An 18,105-nucleotide genomic window follows, 5' to 3' on the forward strand; every position below is an offset into this window, starting at 1 on the left:
ACAGGGAAGCAGCTCATGTGATTTGGATGAATAACTGTGCACATTGGATTCGGGTCTTTCATGCTTCACATCACTCAATGCACTAATTTTAATATAGTTCCAAATCCATTGGCACAACATAACTTAGTTTGGCCACATGTTGGGCGAAAGCATGGGAAACATGTTCCTTTTCAGTAAAGTAGTTCAGAACAATAAAGTGATTTGATTTTTCTTCTTGGCCCTAGTCCTGGAAATTGTATCTTTTGTATATTTTGAATGTTTTTTATGCAGATCTTGAAACATTGTTGTAGCTAGGGCCAGTTTAAAATGACCACCCACAGGCAGAAGTGGTCTCATTTGGGCAATGTACTCCTGGTGAAGCTGAGTCGAAAACATGCATTTTCCCAGCAGTTTTTCTCCAAAGATGTACAACGCCAATCTTACTTGCATTTCTAATTACAGAAAGTTCGTAAGTTCCAGGGGTTAGTCATTAATGAAAATTTAGGGAAAAATGGCAAGAGTGTTTGGACAGTGTTCATAAGCCCGGATGTTACGGTTTTCCTTATTTAATTTATTTTCTGTATGTTGGTTTCGCATATCTCATTGTGTTTGGTTTATCAGATCTGTTTCCTGAAAGTCAGAGGCATATAAGAATGCAGTAATTTTAGCAGCAAGATATGCAAAGCCATGCACGTTATTCACATATTGCATTCACCAGAGCCTTTCATTAAGTTTCTCCAGTGTGATATCCATAATTCTTTTGTTTTCCAGGGAGACAAGGGTATACCAGGTCCTTCAGGAGAGAGGGGAGATGCTGGTGCACGGGTAAGTTGCATTATCTTCAAACCTATCAAAACAGCCAGTTTCATTTCAGCAATGAGAACATGTTTGTACTCGTTCTTAAATTAAAGATCTCTGGTTCTCTGAGAAGAGAACGCGTCATATTTGTGGATGTATCTGAAGTCATCGCTTTAGAGCTAAATATATAGCATTTCAGAGGGAGGAGGTAATAGTTGATTGGCCAACCATAATTAGGCATTCTGTTTCCCTACTTAGGGCGATAAAGGAGCAAAGGGAGACAGAGGGGAACGAGGGGATGCTGGTCTCCGAGGTGACTCGGTGAGTATACTTCATGGGTGATGGAAAGATGAATGGAAATTCCATGCAAGTTTTGTCTGAATGTGTAAGTAGCCTAGAGTGAATTGGTATAGGTCGAAAACATCAAATGCGATCACTGCGAATCCCATAACATGGTATTTGTTTTCATCAAATTGTGACACATTTCATTGAATAAAGGATGGGTGGTTGAACTGGGTAGTTCTATTAAATGTGTTAACATGTTAACATTTTATTAAAAACAAGTGTAAATCAATTGAACCAAGCCAAATAAAAAAAAAAAAAGAATAATTTAAAAAACTCACTGAAAATGGTATTCACTGTGATGGATTTGAAGTTTTAACGTAAATACCAATGAATCTGCAGCCTTTAAAAAACACAATTTTACAATCTTTGCATAATGCACTCATTCTACCTTTAGGTAACTGCATCATATAGCTTTAGGAGAAGAAACTAGTTCAACATTTAAAGCCATAATTACAACTTTTGAATAACACCCTACAGCCTTTGAAAAAGACTCTTGTAAACCCCTAAAGCCCAAATGCAACCAGTGCGAGTAACAGTTTTACACCTCTGGGAAAGGCCTTACAACACATGTTATTGAGACATTGATGCATCCATTTGAAGCCCTTTAGTAAGACCCCCAAATACCTGGAGTATGACCTTGATAAGGATTTTGGGAAAGAGATGTGTGGTAATCTACTCATCTGTATCATGGGGCTCTACTAATTCACCCTCTGTAACTCAGCACCCTTACACAGTCTTCTTGTCAAACTCATAGACCTGGATATTTCCTCTTAATTTTCTCTTCTGTAAAATAGTCCCCGGGCAATTTACCCCTTACATGCTCGTGTACAACATGCCCGTGTACAACATGTACATGCTAGACATCACATACATTGAGCATGTAGAAAAGGCTCTACTAATGTTCCCTTTGGACTCTATCCAAAATGTTTCCTTCCCCAAACTCAGCACTGTAGCTGAGGGAAGCATATGCTTCGTTCAATTACATTATTACATACTAAATGCAGGGTTTGGCACACATCTCAGGGGGATTGTATTCAGTAAAAAGAATAATAATAATAAAACAACAAAGAGCAAAGTTGTGAAACAAGAACTGTATGTTCACAACAATTAGCATTGGCTCAGGCTGAACAGCCCTGCAGCTGACCAAGAGCCCTCAAAGCCTCAGTATTCAACCAATAACATTCGCCCAATTCCCTTGTGCTCCCTTCCCCCCTGTCCTTTGGTGCAATAAGGCCCCGTTCAGGTATTTCGTTTACTATATTATATTGTATACATTATTGCATTTTATTAAACAACTTTCAACTCAAATAAATTAAATGTTACAATCTTGAATATTTACAATTAAACACCAAATAGCAGAACTAATAGGTGGCCTGTTGCCTTTGATGTATTAAAACATTACAATATAACAATAAGGCTCCCTAGAATCTACCAAACATCTCACTACAGCTCCGCACATCGGAGTCCAACTATAAATCACACACTGAACTAGCAATATGTTGTATCTGTTGCCTCCGTTCTAAAGTCATCAACTCTTCCAATTGGACACAATGAGACTGTGAACAAACAGAGAACCAAGAGAAATAGAAATGTAAATTGTAGAGGCGAGCCAACCCTGGGACTTCCTAGCTAAATATCCTGACAATACATCCAATTGTACCTGAAGCCTACCCTGGGGCACAGACGTGTGTGCTATTCAAGGGAGATGTCATCCCAAAATTCCTTCATTTTAGGGAATATCAAGAAAATCTGACACTGGGGACTATTCTCAGGACTGAGGGCCAGCATTCATCCAGCATACCTGGGTACATTGACTCCACACATTAATATCCCTAACATAACATAGGATCAGGAGTGAGCAATAGAGGAGGTTCCAGACATATGGAGAGGACACATGCTCTACTTGACATACGTTCACAAACTAAGATGACATCAATCTTAGAGCAACAATTAACTTATAACATCTGAATGTATGGGCGCCTTTCTGAGTGGCAACATTTCAAGATGCAACTGCATGACTACAATAAGGCAGATCCATGAACACAATCAATATGAAGGATGCCTGCCTCCAAACCCCAAAGTACCACAAGTGCAAGAGAGGCCCTTGTTTTACAGTAGGTCGCAGACATCACCGGTTCAAGGTGATCCCATTTGGAAAAAAAAGTCAGTGCGAAGGGTGTTTTCTGTGGCTTTTAGTCATGGCACACCTCACAAGACATACTATTCAAGTTCGCCTGTGCCTGATCTGTTTGCTGTAGAGGGAAATTGATTTGAGCAATTACGTCTGGCAACAAACAAGGCATTAAGGCTGCTAGATTGACTAGGTGACAGTGTTTTAGATATTACAATTCCAGAAGACAGTGTTCCTGGGATCCAATGACGAGTACAATAGCATTTCTGTCAGAAGAAAGAGTTTTGACATTTTGGAAGTTCCCTCATCCTAGATATTATGGTTTCAAACCGTGAGGCAAGTCATGGCCCTAGGAAAGATAGATTTGTATATCCATCCTGAACGCAATAGAAAGCCATGCATGGATCCACGTCAGTGGTGGTTTTGGAGACTGGGAGGGTCTGTTTGTTGTTAGGGCATGTGTAATGAAGTCCTTGCAAGACAAGCATACAATTTGATCAGCCGGAGGGCTTCCAGAGATCAAAGTTCTGAGGTGACTCTTACGCCTGATGAATGTCTGATGGAACTGGAGTGGCAGACACATATACAGCATGGCTATGCAAGGCAGATGGTGATCAGCAGACAACCAGCTGCACTGAGATGCAGGGTGGTGCAAATCAGGGCAAACAACGCCGCGTCCATGTATTGAACCTTGAAACAGGGGATCACAAGTTCGCTCTAATTTTTCAATGAAAACCTGATGTTTTGTGTGCTAGCACTCACCATAGGGATACCCTGAACAGCAGAATAAGTGACAGGAATAGAAACTGACCTTGTGGACAGGCTAACTTGGGAAAGTCAGTATATCATGAATCGGATCAGAAGCAGCCCAAAGGGAATGCACTGTTGACCAATTGATACAGGACACTTGCTTACACTCTTAATAAAACATCTGTAATATATTAAGTCATGAGAAAGTTCAGCTGTAACATTAATACCAGCTGCCCCAAGTGGGCAAAGCAAACAAACTTCCATACCTGAATGCAAATGTCTGTGGGGCCATGAAAGAAATGGCATATTCATGTAACTCTGCTCACTAGGCAGAGGGATCTAGGAGGCTACAGTTCACTCAACCTAATATCAAGGCTCCGGAGGTCACAGAAATTGGACATTTTAAATAACCACTAGACTGTAGGCACATTGTAGTGGAGGAAATAAAGCTCGAACCCAACACATGTTGCTCTGATACATAGAAGCCATATTGCGTGAAGACACAATATTTAACCAATACACAGTGACATCAAAAATGTGTTTTCATGTAAGATACTCAAATCCCTTAACAAACTCCTTCGAGTCATCCCTCAGGGGAATCCCAGTGTGGTTGTCGACACCCTTGTTATTTCATGCCTTGATTCTTCTATGGTCCTTTATGCGCACCTCCCCTTCTCAAATTAAAGGCTATCAGTTGGTTCCAATGCTTTAGGCCATCTCGGTTGCTATCAAAGGAATGTCTTGACTTCCCCCTTCCTGAGAGAACACTGCTGCCTTTCAGTTTTAAACTATTGTGTCTTACATATGAATGCATTCATGATGCTGCTCCTGCTTATCTTCATTCATGACGCTGCTCTTGCTTATCTTCATTCATGATGCTGCTCCTGCTTATCTTCATTCATGACGCTGCTCCTGCTTATCTTCATTCATGGCGCTGCTCCTGCTTATCTTCAAGACAGGATCTTTTGTTAACACTGTATCAAAAAGACCTTTACTCTGTGGATCAAATGGTCGGGGGAGCTCTCACGTCCGAGTGCTCTAACACAGGGGGCAACAACGTTTCCAGTTGTGGCCCACACTCTTTGAAACAACCTTTCCTTCTTCATTTGTCAAGCCCATTCTCTTCCTGCTCTAGTTCAGGAAACTCCTATAGAAATGCCATTCACTCTATTCTAATGAACCCCTGACAACACCTGGGAACCGAGCTTTCCCTCCCTGCTATATCAACATTCTTTAGTCTTCCCTCTTCCCTCCCGTCTTTGTATTTTTCATCCTGTTTCTTAGTCATCAAAGCACCTTCTCTAGTGGCAATTTGTTATGTGGTGCATTCTATTCAAGCATTGAAATAAATGCCTGAGCAGGTGTAGTTTTTTTTGCAGGCAGAAATTAGGAATTTTCGAAAACCTAACAATTGTTTGTGGCCATCACGGAAACCTATATCAAAGTGTGACCAGCCAGATTGATTGTACAGTGTGTCCAGCTATCTAACAGGCAGACAGAGAGACAGTCTTCTTTGAAGTCAGGATGCAGCATATTCTTAATTAGCGCCCATCACGAGAGGACAGTGGGCCTCCCAACCAATCAGGGGGAGGCCTGCGTTCCGTACCTCCTCAAAAGCCGGATGCCGCCGTCTTTCCTGCTGGGCTCGTGAATCTTCGGTGCCCCATGCTCCCATTTCTCTGCCCCCTCCCCATTTTCATCTCGCACTCCCCTTCTCCACCCAAATGCCTTGTCCCTCGCTGGCCCCAGACACTCGCTGTTCTGGGTCTCCAGCTCCTCTGTATTAGCCACCATGGAAATAGTGAAGGGACTTCCTGTACTAGCCCTCTCTCTGCTTTAATGTGGCCATTTCGTTTTGTAGGGTGTTTTTGTGTGGAAAAGTAGCCATCTCACCCTTTCCTCACATAATAAAACACTATTAGCGCCCTGGAAAGCATGCTTTGCTCGGACCGGTAACTCTGGCCCCACACCATTGCCTACCAGTAATGCCCTCCCATGTCAGGGTCTATTGCTAAAGTCAGAAGAATGTAGCTATTATTGCTGTTTGACTAAGTTCCGTTCCAGGATACAGATGGAGCTGCTCAACGAACGCCTTTAGCGGGTACTGTTAGAGTTACACTCACAAGTGGGCACGATTCGGTTTAACAACGTATCTAGCAACTGGAACCATACGTGTACCTCCACTTTCAGAAGGACTGCTACTGGTTTGTTTCTAGTCCATCACAGCACATGAATGAATCTATGAAAGATGCATGCTGCAGAGAAAAAAGTTTACTTACCTGCCACTGCAGCTTAATATACATTCTAATTTCACATGGGCCTCTGCTTACCGCTCCATGAGTTTGAAAGGACTTTCTAGTATACGCCTTTTTAATCACGTAAACATAGATGGACATTTAGAGAAATTGATTGAAAATAGCAATAGGTGCCATCCTGAGCTTCAGGTACACATTATAGGAAACTCACATTGTTGTTAATATTATTTAATTTTCATAGCGCATCACATGCCCATGGGCCTCAAGGCGCACAAAAAAGAAATGGACAGACAAGGACAAACGAGGATCAAGTTAGGGCGGGAGAACTAGGGTTTAGTCGGGATTGATCTTAAAATGATGGTGTTCCACAAATCTTTTGAACAGGGCCAGTGCACCTGCCGATCTGATTGGCACAGCTAAAGCGTTTCATACCAAGGGAGCCTGTACATCAAACAGAGTCACTCCTAACCGGGCCAACTTGTATCTGGGTTGGTATAGGGTGGAGTGGTCAAGGGAGCGTAATAGTCTTCCCAGGATGTAAGATGTTAAACGATCTTTGAGGTATTTAGGACTTTCGTCGGACTGGCATTTAAATGTCAGGGGGAGGATCGTGTGAAGTGATCCGAAGCTTAATGGGGAGCCAGTGCGCTTTACTTCTGGCATCAGAGACATGAGTCAGTCTTGACAGGCCATGGATGGCACGAACCGCACCATTGTGTGTGGCCTGTAGTGAGTGCCGGTTGGTCAGATTTTGCCTGCCGACAGGCTATTGCAATAGTCCAACCTAGAGTTAACTAGTGCTGTGGCAAGAAAAGAACAGTTGCTGACTGAGATGAAAGGGCGAACGTGATTCAGTAACTTCATTATGTAACTACAAAAAGAGCGAATGTGGGAGACATGTGGTTTCATACTAAGTTCTGTATCCAGAAAAACGCCTAGCTCTTCACACTCTTAGAGACACTGATGTTATTACAAGCGATACAGAAACTGGGAAAAGCTGGGTCAAGTTTTTTTAGTCGTGGGCCAGAAGCTACATTCAGGAGCTTAGTGTTGTCATTGTTCAACGCCAAGGAGTTGTTAGCCATCCAGGACTGCACTGCGCCATAGATCTTGTTTATGGCTTCAGAGTCCTGAACATAGTCACCACTGAGCTCCAAGACGACCTGTGGGTCATCAGCGTAATTGGTATACTGTAGACCCAGGTGGTCCAGCAATCTAAGTAGTGGCCTAATATAAATGTTAAACAAGGTCTGGGACATGCATGACCCCTGCGGTAAGCCCCATGTTTGTATAACAGGGGAGGAGCTGAACTCTCCAACTGCAACCCTAGCTGTCTGAGGGTCATCAAAGGAAGTAATCCATTGGGCCGCCAAATCGGCGCAGTGTGGCAAGTCCCTAAGCCTAGAAATGAGAAGGTGGTAGTCTATCAGGTCAAAGGCCACAGAGAGGTCCAGAAGCATCAGCAGGGGGGGATGGCTCCGATCCACTATACTGGCCAAGATGGATTTAAGGTCCAGCATTGCTGTTTCTGTTCCATGCTGATCTCTGAAGCCTGACTGGCGTACCCCTAGGATGTTGTGTTCTTCAATGTAGCCCTTTAGCTGTATGTAGGCTACCTTATGCATGATCTTACGGAGGATGGGAACATTTGTAACGGGGTGATAGGTTTTGGCCTCTTGGGGATCAGAGTTGCTTTTCTTAAAGAATGGTGTAATCCACGCCTCCTTAAGAGATGGGGGAACCGATCCTTCATTAAAGGACAGATGAACTAGTTTGGTCATCCAGGGTATCAGTAGGTCAAGTGAGGATATCAACCGGGTAACTATCGCCCAAACAGGAGGTGGTTTTCATTGCACACACAATCCATACAATTTTGAGAATTTTTCTGCCTCGGTGCACTGGGCAAAATTAAAGGGAGGAATATTTGTCAGAGAAGGAACATCTCCTTGAAGTGTAGTTTGTGTCCAATGATGCCCTAAGGATTGTGCCTGCAAATCACTTATGGTTTGTTTATGGCCCGAGATTTTTGTATTTAACAAGATCCTGACTAACAACTGGTGAGGTCTAAAATTCAACCAGAATTTTAAACAGTTTGCTCAAACTGGAGCAAACATTCTCGATTCTTTTGTTAAAGAAAGCAGACTCAGCAGTGACAATGGCAGTTTTAAATTCTCTAATGGCCTGTTTGTAAAGCAGGAGAGATTGGGGACCGGGGTCTTTTCGCCCGGCTCTTTCATAGGATGTTTTAACAGGTCAAAGGGAGATGATGTTATCATTAAATCATGTGTTCTTGTGGGTCTCAGGTTTGAATACCCTTTTCTTCAAACAGGGCTATTTTTTCGATGGCATTTTTAATGGTGGCTGTAAGGTGCACCGGCATATCAGAGGGGTTGAAAAATCATCAACCGGAAGAAGGCATGGTGACAACTGAGCCGAGAACTTGGAAGATGTAATATTTTTTTACTTTGCTAGAAAGTTTTTCAATTCTGGAAACAGAGTCCATTCTTGCTGGTGGGAACAGTTGAAGCGCCAGTGCCTTCACTAAAAAGTTGTCTGACCAGGCAAAGGGGAGAGTTTTTACATCGAGGAGGGTATAAGATGTGTAGCCACCCAGTCGGGGGTATGTCCCCCATTATGCGTGGAGCTTTTTACCCATTGGCGATAGCCAATGGTGTCAAGGGCATCAATCAGGGCGGATGCTTGCTTATTGGAAGGACCTTCAGCCCAGACGTTAAGTCGCCGAGAATAATAAGTGAAGTTCTGGCCTTGGTGAGGTGGTTGAGTAGTTCGAGGAACTGTTCTTCGAAGGGAGGCATATCCCTCGGAGGTCTATAAATAACTAGTATACTCAGTGAGATGTTGGCATTGATTTGTATCTTGACCAATAGGGATTCACAGTCTTCAGGGCTGGAGTGGGCGACTGCATGACAGGCAATATGCTTTTAAACATAAAAGCCACGCCTCCACCCTTTTGAACTGGACGATCAGGCCGAAATAGTGAATATTCAGGAGCTAAGGACAAGGTGGCATCATTGGGTATGGAGGAGCTCAACCAGGTTTCAGTAAGGGCCATTATATAAGGGCCGTATTCATTGAGGTGATTGGCAATCTCTACTCTGTGTTTCAACAGTGGCCTAAGGAGCTAGCCAGCGCTTTGGTATTACTGATGAGGGTGGACGGGACCCTAATCATGTCCAGTGGGGTCAATGAGTCTTCCGAGGATGTAATGTGGGCAGAAATACCAGCCTCGGGAATAGCTTGGGCAGTTAACACTGCATGCAACTCTGTGGCAGGCGGTGTGACATTCAAACTGGGAGAAATGAACAAGTGGCTTGCTCATGCCCATGTTCAATACACACAGTTTAAAGTATTTAAGAAACCCATTCAAATTACCACCCAGACCACTATTTGCTGCACAGCATGTGAATCTAAAACAGTATACAAACTGTAACACTATTTTTACAGGTAAGTAATTAATGCATCGACTGCTGTGGGTCTTGATTTCTTGTGTTGATTTAAACAGGCCATTCCTGGCACCATATAAACCAAACATGTGTTACCTGGAGTTTGTGCTATGGTAAGTCCGCCTATTGTATCAAACTTGGGTTCTTTTCTCCATAGTGTACATTGGCGTTCTATTCATTCCCCTCCTTTACATTTTAGTCTCCTTTCCCAAGACATCTTGCTGTCTTGCTTTTGCCTTAGGTTACATAAGGGAAAGGCTGGATTACCTCATGTTTGCCTGATTGCCTTTTTGCAGCTTGGCTAATGTGCGTGTGCCTTGTGTTTAAGGTGTTGTGCTTGTTATCCCCATAAAACATTTTCCACATCTGTTGTTCTTTGTTTCTATTGTGCGTAGGGCGAGCCTGGAACAGATAACACCCAGCGAGGAACCCGTGGGCCTAAAGGAGAAATCGGTCCATTGGTAAAGTGTCTTTTGACTTCCTTCTATCATTTACAATCTGAGTCTGCTTTCTACAAGTTTGCTGGTGCCGTAAAACAAGTGGCGGTTATTCTGCTGTCATTACTTTTTTTGGTGGTGACATAATTACAGCCAATTTTACCACAACACCAAATTCAGAGTTTGAGGGTAAGGTGAGGATTCGCCTCTAGCAAAATGCTTTAGGTGAATTCTTTTCTCCACTTTAGCTCCGAAAATCGACGGATTTACTGTGCATTATCACTGCTCCCGTTAAATCCATCAAAAATCCTCAAGGAGTCCTATAAGCAAATATTTACAATGTTTTAACATTCCATCCAGACTAACCACTTATTATGTGTTTCTACTAACTGCAACAGTTTAGGATATCCTAACATTTCTTTGAATGTTTCACCTAATTATTCCAATTAATTTAATCTGTTTAAAACCCTTTAAAATATAGTGTAACCAGTTCAATTCATTTAAACAATAATAACATACTTTTTGAACAAATGTAAAGAAATAAAATCCAACTATTCTGTTGCAAATAATTGACGTTTTTTAAAATTCTTTCAATACTTGCAGCTAATTTTCTGTTTAAAAACGGCTTCCTAAAGAGCATACGTAAGAGCTTAACCAGCACTTTCAGCTTTTAAAAACAACTACAAACCAGCACATCAACTGCTATTTTTAACAAGAAAAACGCAAAAACATATGCCAAATTGACCTATGAATATAGTTAACTATTTCTGGAAACAGCCATTGACTCATGTTTGACTAATTCTGTTTTAACGCCTCTAAACGACTTTACAACATTTAACTAAGAATTGCACTTTTTTTAAAAAAAGATCCTGTATTATAGTTACTTCACATGCACAGTATCTAGCCAGTTCAAACTTTTTAAGCAACATTTCTGAATTTTCATTATTTTTTGTCAAAAAAGGGCAAGATTGTATATATGGGAACACAAATGACTTTAGAATGTGAATCATGGAAGTGGAAATATCCCAGCACTAGTTCTGACATGAGACCATGGGTGCAACATGTGGAATAAGGATGGGGCCAAAATGAGTGTCTGAACACAAAAAATGCGGAAAACTGTTAGATGGGCCTTCATGTAGTGGAATACCAGGAAAGAACTGAAATAAAGTTTGGCATGTGCTGCTAAGAACAGGACATCCCAATTACTATTAAATTCTCTATTGATTTTTTAAAGTGAGTTTGAGGATCGTGGAAGCCGAGAGCGAGCACCTTGGAGGGGCATGCACTATGGATCTTTTAGGTGGGCCAGATATCCACAAACATTTGTTGACGGCTCTCTAGCTCCCCCTACAGTGTTGTCTGAGAGATCCGCGAACCAGACTGGTGCATCAGCCGTGGCTTGTGGAAAGACCGCTATATAAGTGCCTAGGTGATCTCACTGTATCCCTTTGTACCGCAGGGAGAACCGGGTGTTGACGGACAGGCGGGCCCAGCAGGAGGACCTGGGAAAAACGTGAGTAACCAATTGAATCCCAGACTCTTCTATTGCATTGTAACAGCTAACATTCACCAAAGGAGGGGACACAAAATGAGAAATGATAGTTGTAAGGAAGCTTTTAGAATGAAAGCTATAGAAGCAGAAAACCACCGAAGGACTTAACAAATCTGAACCATGAGGGTGACTACTGTGGGGCTGATTTGCACAGCACTGTTCAGACACTTGCTCATGACCAGTAATATGGCTGGCAAAGTTTATGTTTCTGCATGGTGGGAAGAAGGGAGAAGAAGAGGAGGATGGGAGGGAGGAAGGGATGAGGGAAGGGAGGGAGGATACATCATTTGCTAACTAGAAAATACTTGTGTATGAGCGCGATAGAAATAAAATATCAATTCAATTCAACCCATGTGTACTTGACGGAATTCAGAACTGGCTTATGTAATTAAGGATTTTGGAATGCAAGAAGAAATTAACCAATACCGGAATAAAGATATATATATATATATGTATATGCATATGTATACTCACAAACGTGATCAAGCAGTTAGTATACAGCGAAATGCGTTGGTTTTATCCAGGTTTCTGCTTTCTCTTAATGCACATGCAATAATAAAGGCATTTATGTACTACCTGGACAAGCTGTGATGTGCCCATATTGCTGAGTGGATATTACCTTTGCTTGGTTGCTCTCAGGAGTGCACTCTGCCAGACTTGCCTTTTTCTTAAAAGGCTTTTCTTTTCTTTACAAATATATATATATATATATACATATATATATATATATATATATATATATATATATATATATATATATATATATATATATATATATATGGTTGCCATGCATACCGATAAAGAAACATTGTATTGCTTACAATGCAGATGAGTGGGCACTAAGAACTCGCAGGTTCTGAACATGTAGTTCATCTGGACCTACTCTTCTCACCTGATGTAATGTTCCCCACTGTGTCCACCGTGATTCACTCATTGTCCTCACTGTATTGCTGTTCTTTTCTTCCCGTGCGCCAGGGAGGCGTTGGTCGGCGAGGACCTCCAGGAGGGAAAGTAAGTGCCTCTTAAAGTGCCTCTGCTATGAATATAATTGTTTCATTTATGTGAAAGGGACCAATTCTTTGCCCACACACCCATAGGAAAATTGAAAGCACTTTGCAATAGGGACACCATAGACTACACATTCTTGGGGGGGGGTTGTCAGAATGTGAGTGCATAGGACTCTGGAACTAATGTTCAAGGCAAGGGCATTTTGGAGGCTGTTGTGGCACAAGCCCAAAATGTAAGAAACATTGATCCCTCCTCACCCATCGACCCCCGTCCTCCCCGATGCTGAGGACCCGAGGCTGTAGTGATGGGCCAATCTGACCCGTAATGCTGGGTGCAGGGCTCCCACAGGTGGACTCACGGTTACATTGTTGAGGGACCAAACTAGCAATACTGTGCACACAGCCCCGGAATGCTTACCACACATTCCTCGAGTTGGGGATACAGCCCTCCAGTGCTGAGCACAGGCCCCCAGTTCTAGACTCAAGGGTCTTTCTACCTCTTTGCCAAACACACAGAACCCTTTGTGTTGCAAACATACAAAACTCAATCCCGTGCACACTGGCTTCGCTCATTTCTCCGTACATTGCTTCTAATACTGGCCACATAGGGCTCAAATACTGTGCACGATTTGTTAACGACAAACGTCTCCAAGAATACATCCCCCCTGATGCTGGGCACCTAGACCTCAGTGCTGCACACACCAACCCACCAAAAAGAGCGCACAGACCCTTGCCACCAGGTAAAGAGGATCAATTTATTGGGCTGAAATGCCTGCTTCGGCACAGTATTCAGACTGCACCTGCATCCAGCAGCTACGTTTGGGAAACATGTAGTCCCAAAGCAAGGCACCTAGGCACTAATTCTGAGTACACCGTTACCTGCTACTGGGCATCGAGCCTGCACTGCTCAGTACACTCACCTACCATGATGAGTGCACAGACCATCTGTACCCACTGTTTCTCTTCTGCATGTTGGCTTCTTCCTTACACTTACACTCTGGGATTTCCTTGCCTTCTGCTCTTCCATCTGTTGAAAGATAACAAGACTCTGAACACCTCGCATCATGCTAAGAGGAACCCCTACACATTCCTGTTTTAATCTATTCCTCGTGTTGCATTTAATGCTAACTACGCATTGCAGAGAAGACACAGTTATCTGTGACAAGAGGTCACCCGGACACCGACCTAGAGCATGAACATCAACGCTCCTTTGGTCTCGTGGTCCTTCTGCACCGCATACAATGGACATTTCTCTCCTGTGATCTTGTTTATTCTGTTACCATGTTAAAGTGACAGACACAGCAGTTTCAACTCTGTGCCCTCGCTTACCCATTGGCTGGCCCTATGCTGTATCTACAAATCTCACTGTTTACATGGATAAGAATCACAACACAACATCATGGTAACACAATGGTGAACTGCATTACAAAAAGAAGTGTCTTGTCGCATCCCATATTTTTTAATTTGTTTATTTTTTTAAATTTAATCCTGAAGGAGTGCTATCCCGACATGTTCTATCATGACAGAAGTGACCTTCTACAGATATGGTGTGCTAAAATGAGGTGCTAAGCGTGGTCCCCTATGACAACAAACTCTATCATCGCTCTAAATAAATTGTATTTTATAAGCTCGCCCAGGCTGCCAAAAGTAAAGACCTACCTGTAAAAGTCAGTCCCTACAAAAGTGTCAGGAACTCGCTCTTGCCCTTCTAGTGCTACGGTGCTTAAGGGGTGAGAATGTGTAGTGTATTTTATATTCAACAAGTCTTAATTAGAGCATGGGAGGGGTCCCAAACTCCACTTCATAGGATTTGTTATTGCATATATTAATTCAAGCAAAAAGGAATTTAACTTCTATGATATGTCTTGGATTCAAGAAGGCTCCTCTAGAAGGCATCCGGGAGCAATCCAGTAGTCACACAACATGAAGCTGGAGTGTACCACTATGTGCAGCAATGCAGGTACTCTCAGAAGATGAATGCAGGATGGCACACCCACAAGCCCATCCTCAGGAGTGCCAGCTCAGCTCCAACTATTATGCATAGAATGATACATGCATCACACTCACCCAAGAATGTATGGGCTGTCATTCACTCACAGGCACACACATTCTGCAAACATGCATGAGGACCAGGAGGACACACACACATGTCACAGAGCCCATGCATCTCACGCAAGACCCAACACACCTCCTTCCTTATCCCAACACAAAGGGGAGGGGGGTCACAATCACACCACACACCTGTACACATCATACCTACCAGACATACACACCCAATGCACACAGGCTAAAAAGTGAGATCAGGAGCAAAGAGAGCCCATGATGCACACACAGGGAATCAAACAGTTACCGTTTGGGAACATGCGTGTGAAATGGAACCTTCCACCGCCCCACTTACACTAAAAAACATAAAGGCAATGCCCAGTGGTTGTACCATTCAGGGACCCCCATCCACAACACATGCCCTTGACATTACTCACACTGGGGCATGCTACTTCAAATCCTAACACTTAGACCAGACATGTAGCACAACTAAACAGGCATAGAGCAATCATCTAATGACAAGGTGGCGACAATAGGGTACCCGAAAACCAATTCAGGGTCCTTTGCTCCCCCAAACAATTGGGTCCCGTGACTCGCTACCATCCCCATCACTTTGGATTCCAGACGGGTCCTCCAGAAGAGCATAGCTATCTCCGTTTACTAATCAAATCCACCCACTTCTCTTGTAGCTCCAGCAGAGTGAATGGAGACCATGCTAATGGCTTACTGTGTTGTGATATTGTTTTCAGGGAAACGCAGGAGGCCCAGGACAAGCGGGATCCGCAGGAGAACAAGGAATGAGAGGACCACAGGTGAGTGACAGCAGTGGTCAGAGAGGGAGGCCTGGCACATTCACTGTATGCCAAGTCAATTCCTGTTCAATGTGTTCTAGGACTCCTGAGTTTTCAATGCATTATTATAGATCAACGCAACTTAGTGTTTATTGTAAAGGTGCCTAGGCTGCGCCCAAAAGGGAATACATGAAGTTTATCTGGATAACATGAAAACGATATTTGAGATCTATTTTTTGGCAGTCTTTGTTTTATCCTTATACTTTCCCTTTTCTTTTACCTCGGGCCCCTCGAGCTCCATCCCTCCCTTACCTTTCTCTGTCCCCATACCTGAAAACATAGCAAACCTCAACTGTGTCCTCTACTACTTGTGAAGTTTCTTTTCATAAGGTTTTGATGAAATGCTGGTCCCACGGCACACTGACTGCACTAGTTTTCTGATTCAGCTTGGTATGATAGCTGCAAGTGTCTGCTTTGGTGATGCACTTCAAACATATCTAACTATCTCATGCCCTGAAAGCGTATTCACTCATATCACATATCAGTGCATGATGTAGTGATGGAGATTATACAATGAACAGACATCTATTATGATATAACTGTATTGGGAGTAGTGTTATGGCATGTACTAGCGAAGTAACATTAAACGCTCCATTGCAGCAGAGCCAGTATGGGCTTTTCTTTGTACATTTAGTTTGAAAAGCTAGAAATGTCAATCTTTGCATGATTAACGTAGGTCTGTTGGAACTGCAGGACACATAATGTTAAATGTTAATGTTAAAGGACATTTGTACCGCGCACTATCACCACCGGAGTGGTCCCCTGGCGCTCTGGCGGCTCTGAAAGAGGAGGGGAGGGTGAGTTAGTTGGGGGAAGCAGGAAAAGTGCAAGGGAGCAGTGATATGCTGTTGGCGTCCTCAGCCAGGTGGGTCCGTTGGCTGGGCCTGGGGTGTTTGCGGCCAGTAGTCGTTGTTTACTGTTGTGCAATACTATGTGTGTTTTTGTTTTGTTGTTGCGATGTAGTGAAGTTTGTGTGGTTTGTTGTGCTGTAGGTTTTGGTTGTGTTTGGTTTGGAGTTTGAGAGGTGTATGCACAAAAGGGAAATTGTTAGTAGGGTTGGTTAGTTTGTGTCTCTATCCTGAATTGAGGTGCTCGGCTTGTGTAGTCTCCACTGATGTGGCTCTGTCCTGATCTGGGTCCGACTGGCATATAAGGCTCCTTACTCCTCTGACCCCGACCTCTAACATGCTCCCTCATAGCTCCCCTTATTCTCCCTTCCTACTCCTGTGGTCAGTGCACCTGCCAATGTCAACCTCTCAGGTCATGTGGTGATTGCCAATATTTCGACAGTTCCACATCGCTGTGGTGCCTGGCGGTAGCTAAGGGGCGAGCAAAGTGATGGTGGGATTGTCTGGGGTAGTTGACTCAGTTTCCGTGCGTGCCGCCTGTGTTCCAGTCTATCCGGTGTCACCCGTCCAGGTGCCGTGGGAGTTACCCTCTCGCGTCGGGGATGTCCGTGTCCTTTCCGGTTTAGTCATCCTTTTTCCGGTTTTGGTTTCCAGATTTAGTCTGTGGTGTTGAAGAGCCAGGTTTTTAGTGATTTCCTGAATTTTAGGTGATCTTCGGTGTTTCTTATTTCTTTTGGGATGTCGTTCCAGGTTTTTGCGGCTAAGTGGTAGAAGGAGGTTCCTCCAGGTTTTTTCTTAAGGTATGGTTTGAGTTCCAGGCGGATTTCGTCGCTTGATTGGAGGGGTCATGTTGGTTTGTAGACTGTTATTTTCTTTTGTAGGAATTCTGCTCCTTGTCCGCTGATTGCTCTGTGTGTTATGCACATTGTTTTGAAGGTGATGCGTTGTTTTACTGGGAGCCAGTGTAGTGTTTTTAGGGCTGGAGCGATATGGTCTCTTCTGGATAGTTTGAGGAGTAGTCTTGCTGCTGCATTTTGGATCTGTTGCAGTTTCTTCAGGAGGTATTCTGGTATTCCGAGGTAGAGGCTGTTTGCATAGTCGATTTTTGACATGATTAGGGCGACGATGGTGAGTGTTTTGTGCGTGAAGGAGAGGAAAGGTAGAATTCTTCTTGCTGTGTGGAGGAGGAAAAAGCATTTCTTCACTGTTGCATTTATTTGTGGTTCCAGGGTTAGGGTGTTGTCATTAGGACTCCCAGATTTTTTACTACCTTCGATGGTGTTGGTGCGTTTCCCATTTCCGTAGGCCATGGGATGGTGGTTTCGTTCTCCTGGTCTTTGGATATGATCATGATTTCTGTCTTTCCTGGGTTGATTTTCAGGTTGTTGGCATCCATCCAGTTGAAGACTTCTTTTAGACAGTCGGTTAGGGCTGAGTGGTCGGCATCAGTGTCTTTGATTTTGTAGATGATCTGAGTGTCATCTGCGCAGTTGTAACATGTAATGTTGTATTTTTTGAAGATTCTGTTGACCGGAGTCTGATAGATGTTGAAATATGGTGGAGAAAGTGAGGATCCTTGTGGCACTCCACAGTCGTTAACTCGTGGAGTGGATTTGAAAGGTTTTATCCATACGGTTTCTGTTCC

General features: G+C 43.3%; 1 protein-coding gene across 1 annotated transcript in view; it reads left to right on the plus strand.

Moving 5' to 3' along the window:
- The window catches only part of COL6A3 (collagen type VI alpha 3 chain), a 270,362-nt gene that overhangs the window by 147,820 nt on the left and 104,437 nt on the right, over window positions 1–18,105 (plus strand). Inside the window, exons 21-26 of the mRNA XM_069615983.1 lie at window positions 751–804; window positions 1,036–1,098; window positions 10,118–10,183; window positions 11,619–11,672; window positions 12,687–12,722; window positions 15,511–15,573. Coding sequence (XP_069472084.1) covers window positions 751–804; window positions 1,036–1,098; window positions 10,118–10,183; window positions 11,619–11,672; window positions 12,687–12,722; window positions 15,511–15,573 — 336 coding nt within the window. The remainder of the gene's footprint in view (window positions 1–750; window positions 805–1,035; window positions 1,099–10,117; window positions 10,184–11,618; window positions 11,673–12,686; window positions 12,723–15,510; window positions 15,574–18,105) is intronic.

The sequence above is a fragment of the Ambystoma mexicanum genome, chromosome 9 (assembly GCF_040938575.1).
Source record: "Ambystoma mexicanum isolate Mex_15411 chromosome 9, UKY_AmexF1_1, whole genome shotgun sequence".
In the NCBI taxonomy this organism is placed as follows: Eukaryota; Metazoa; Chordata; class Amphibia; order Caudata; family Ambystomatidae; genus Ambystoma; species Ambystoma mexicanum.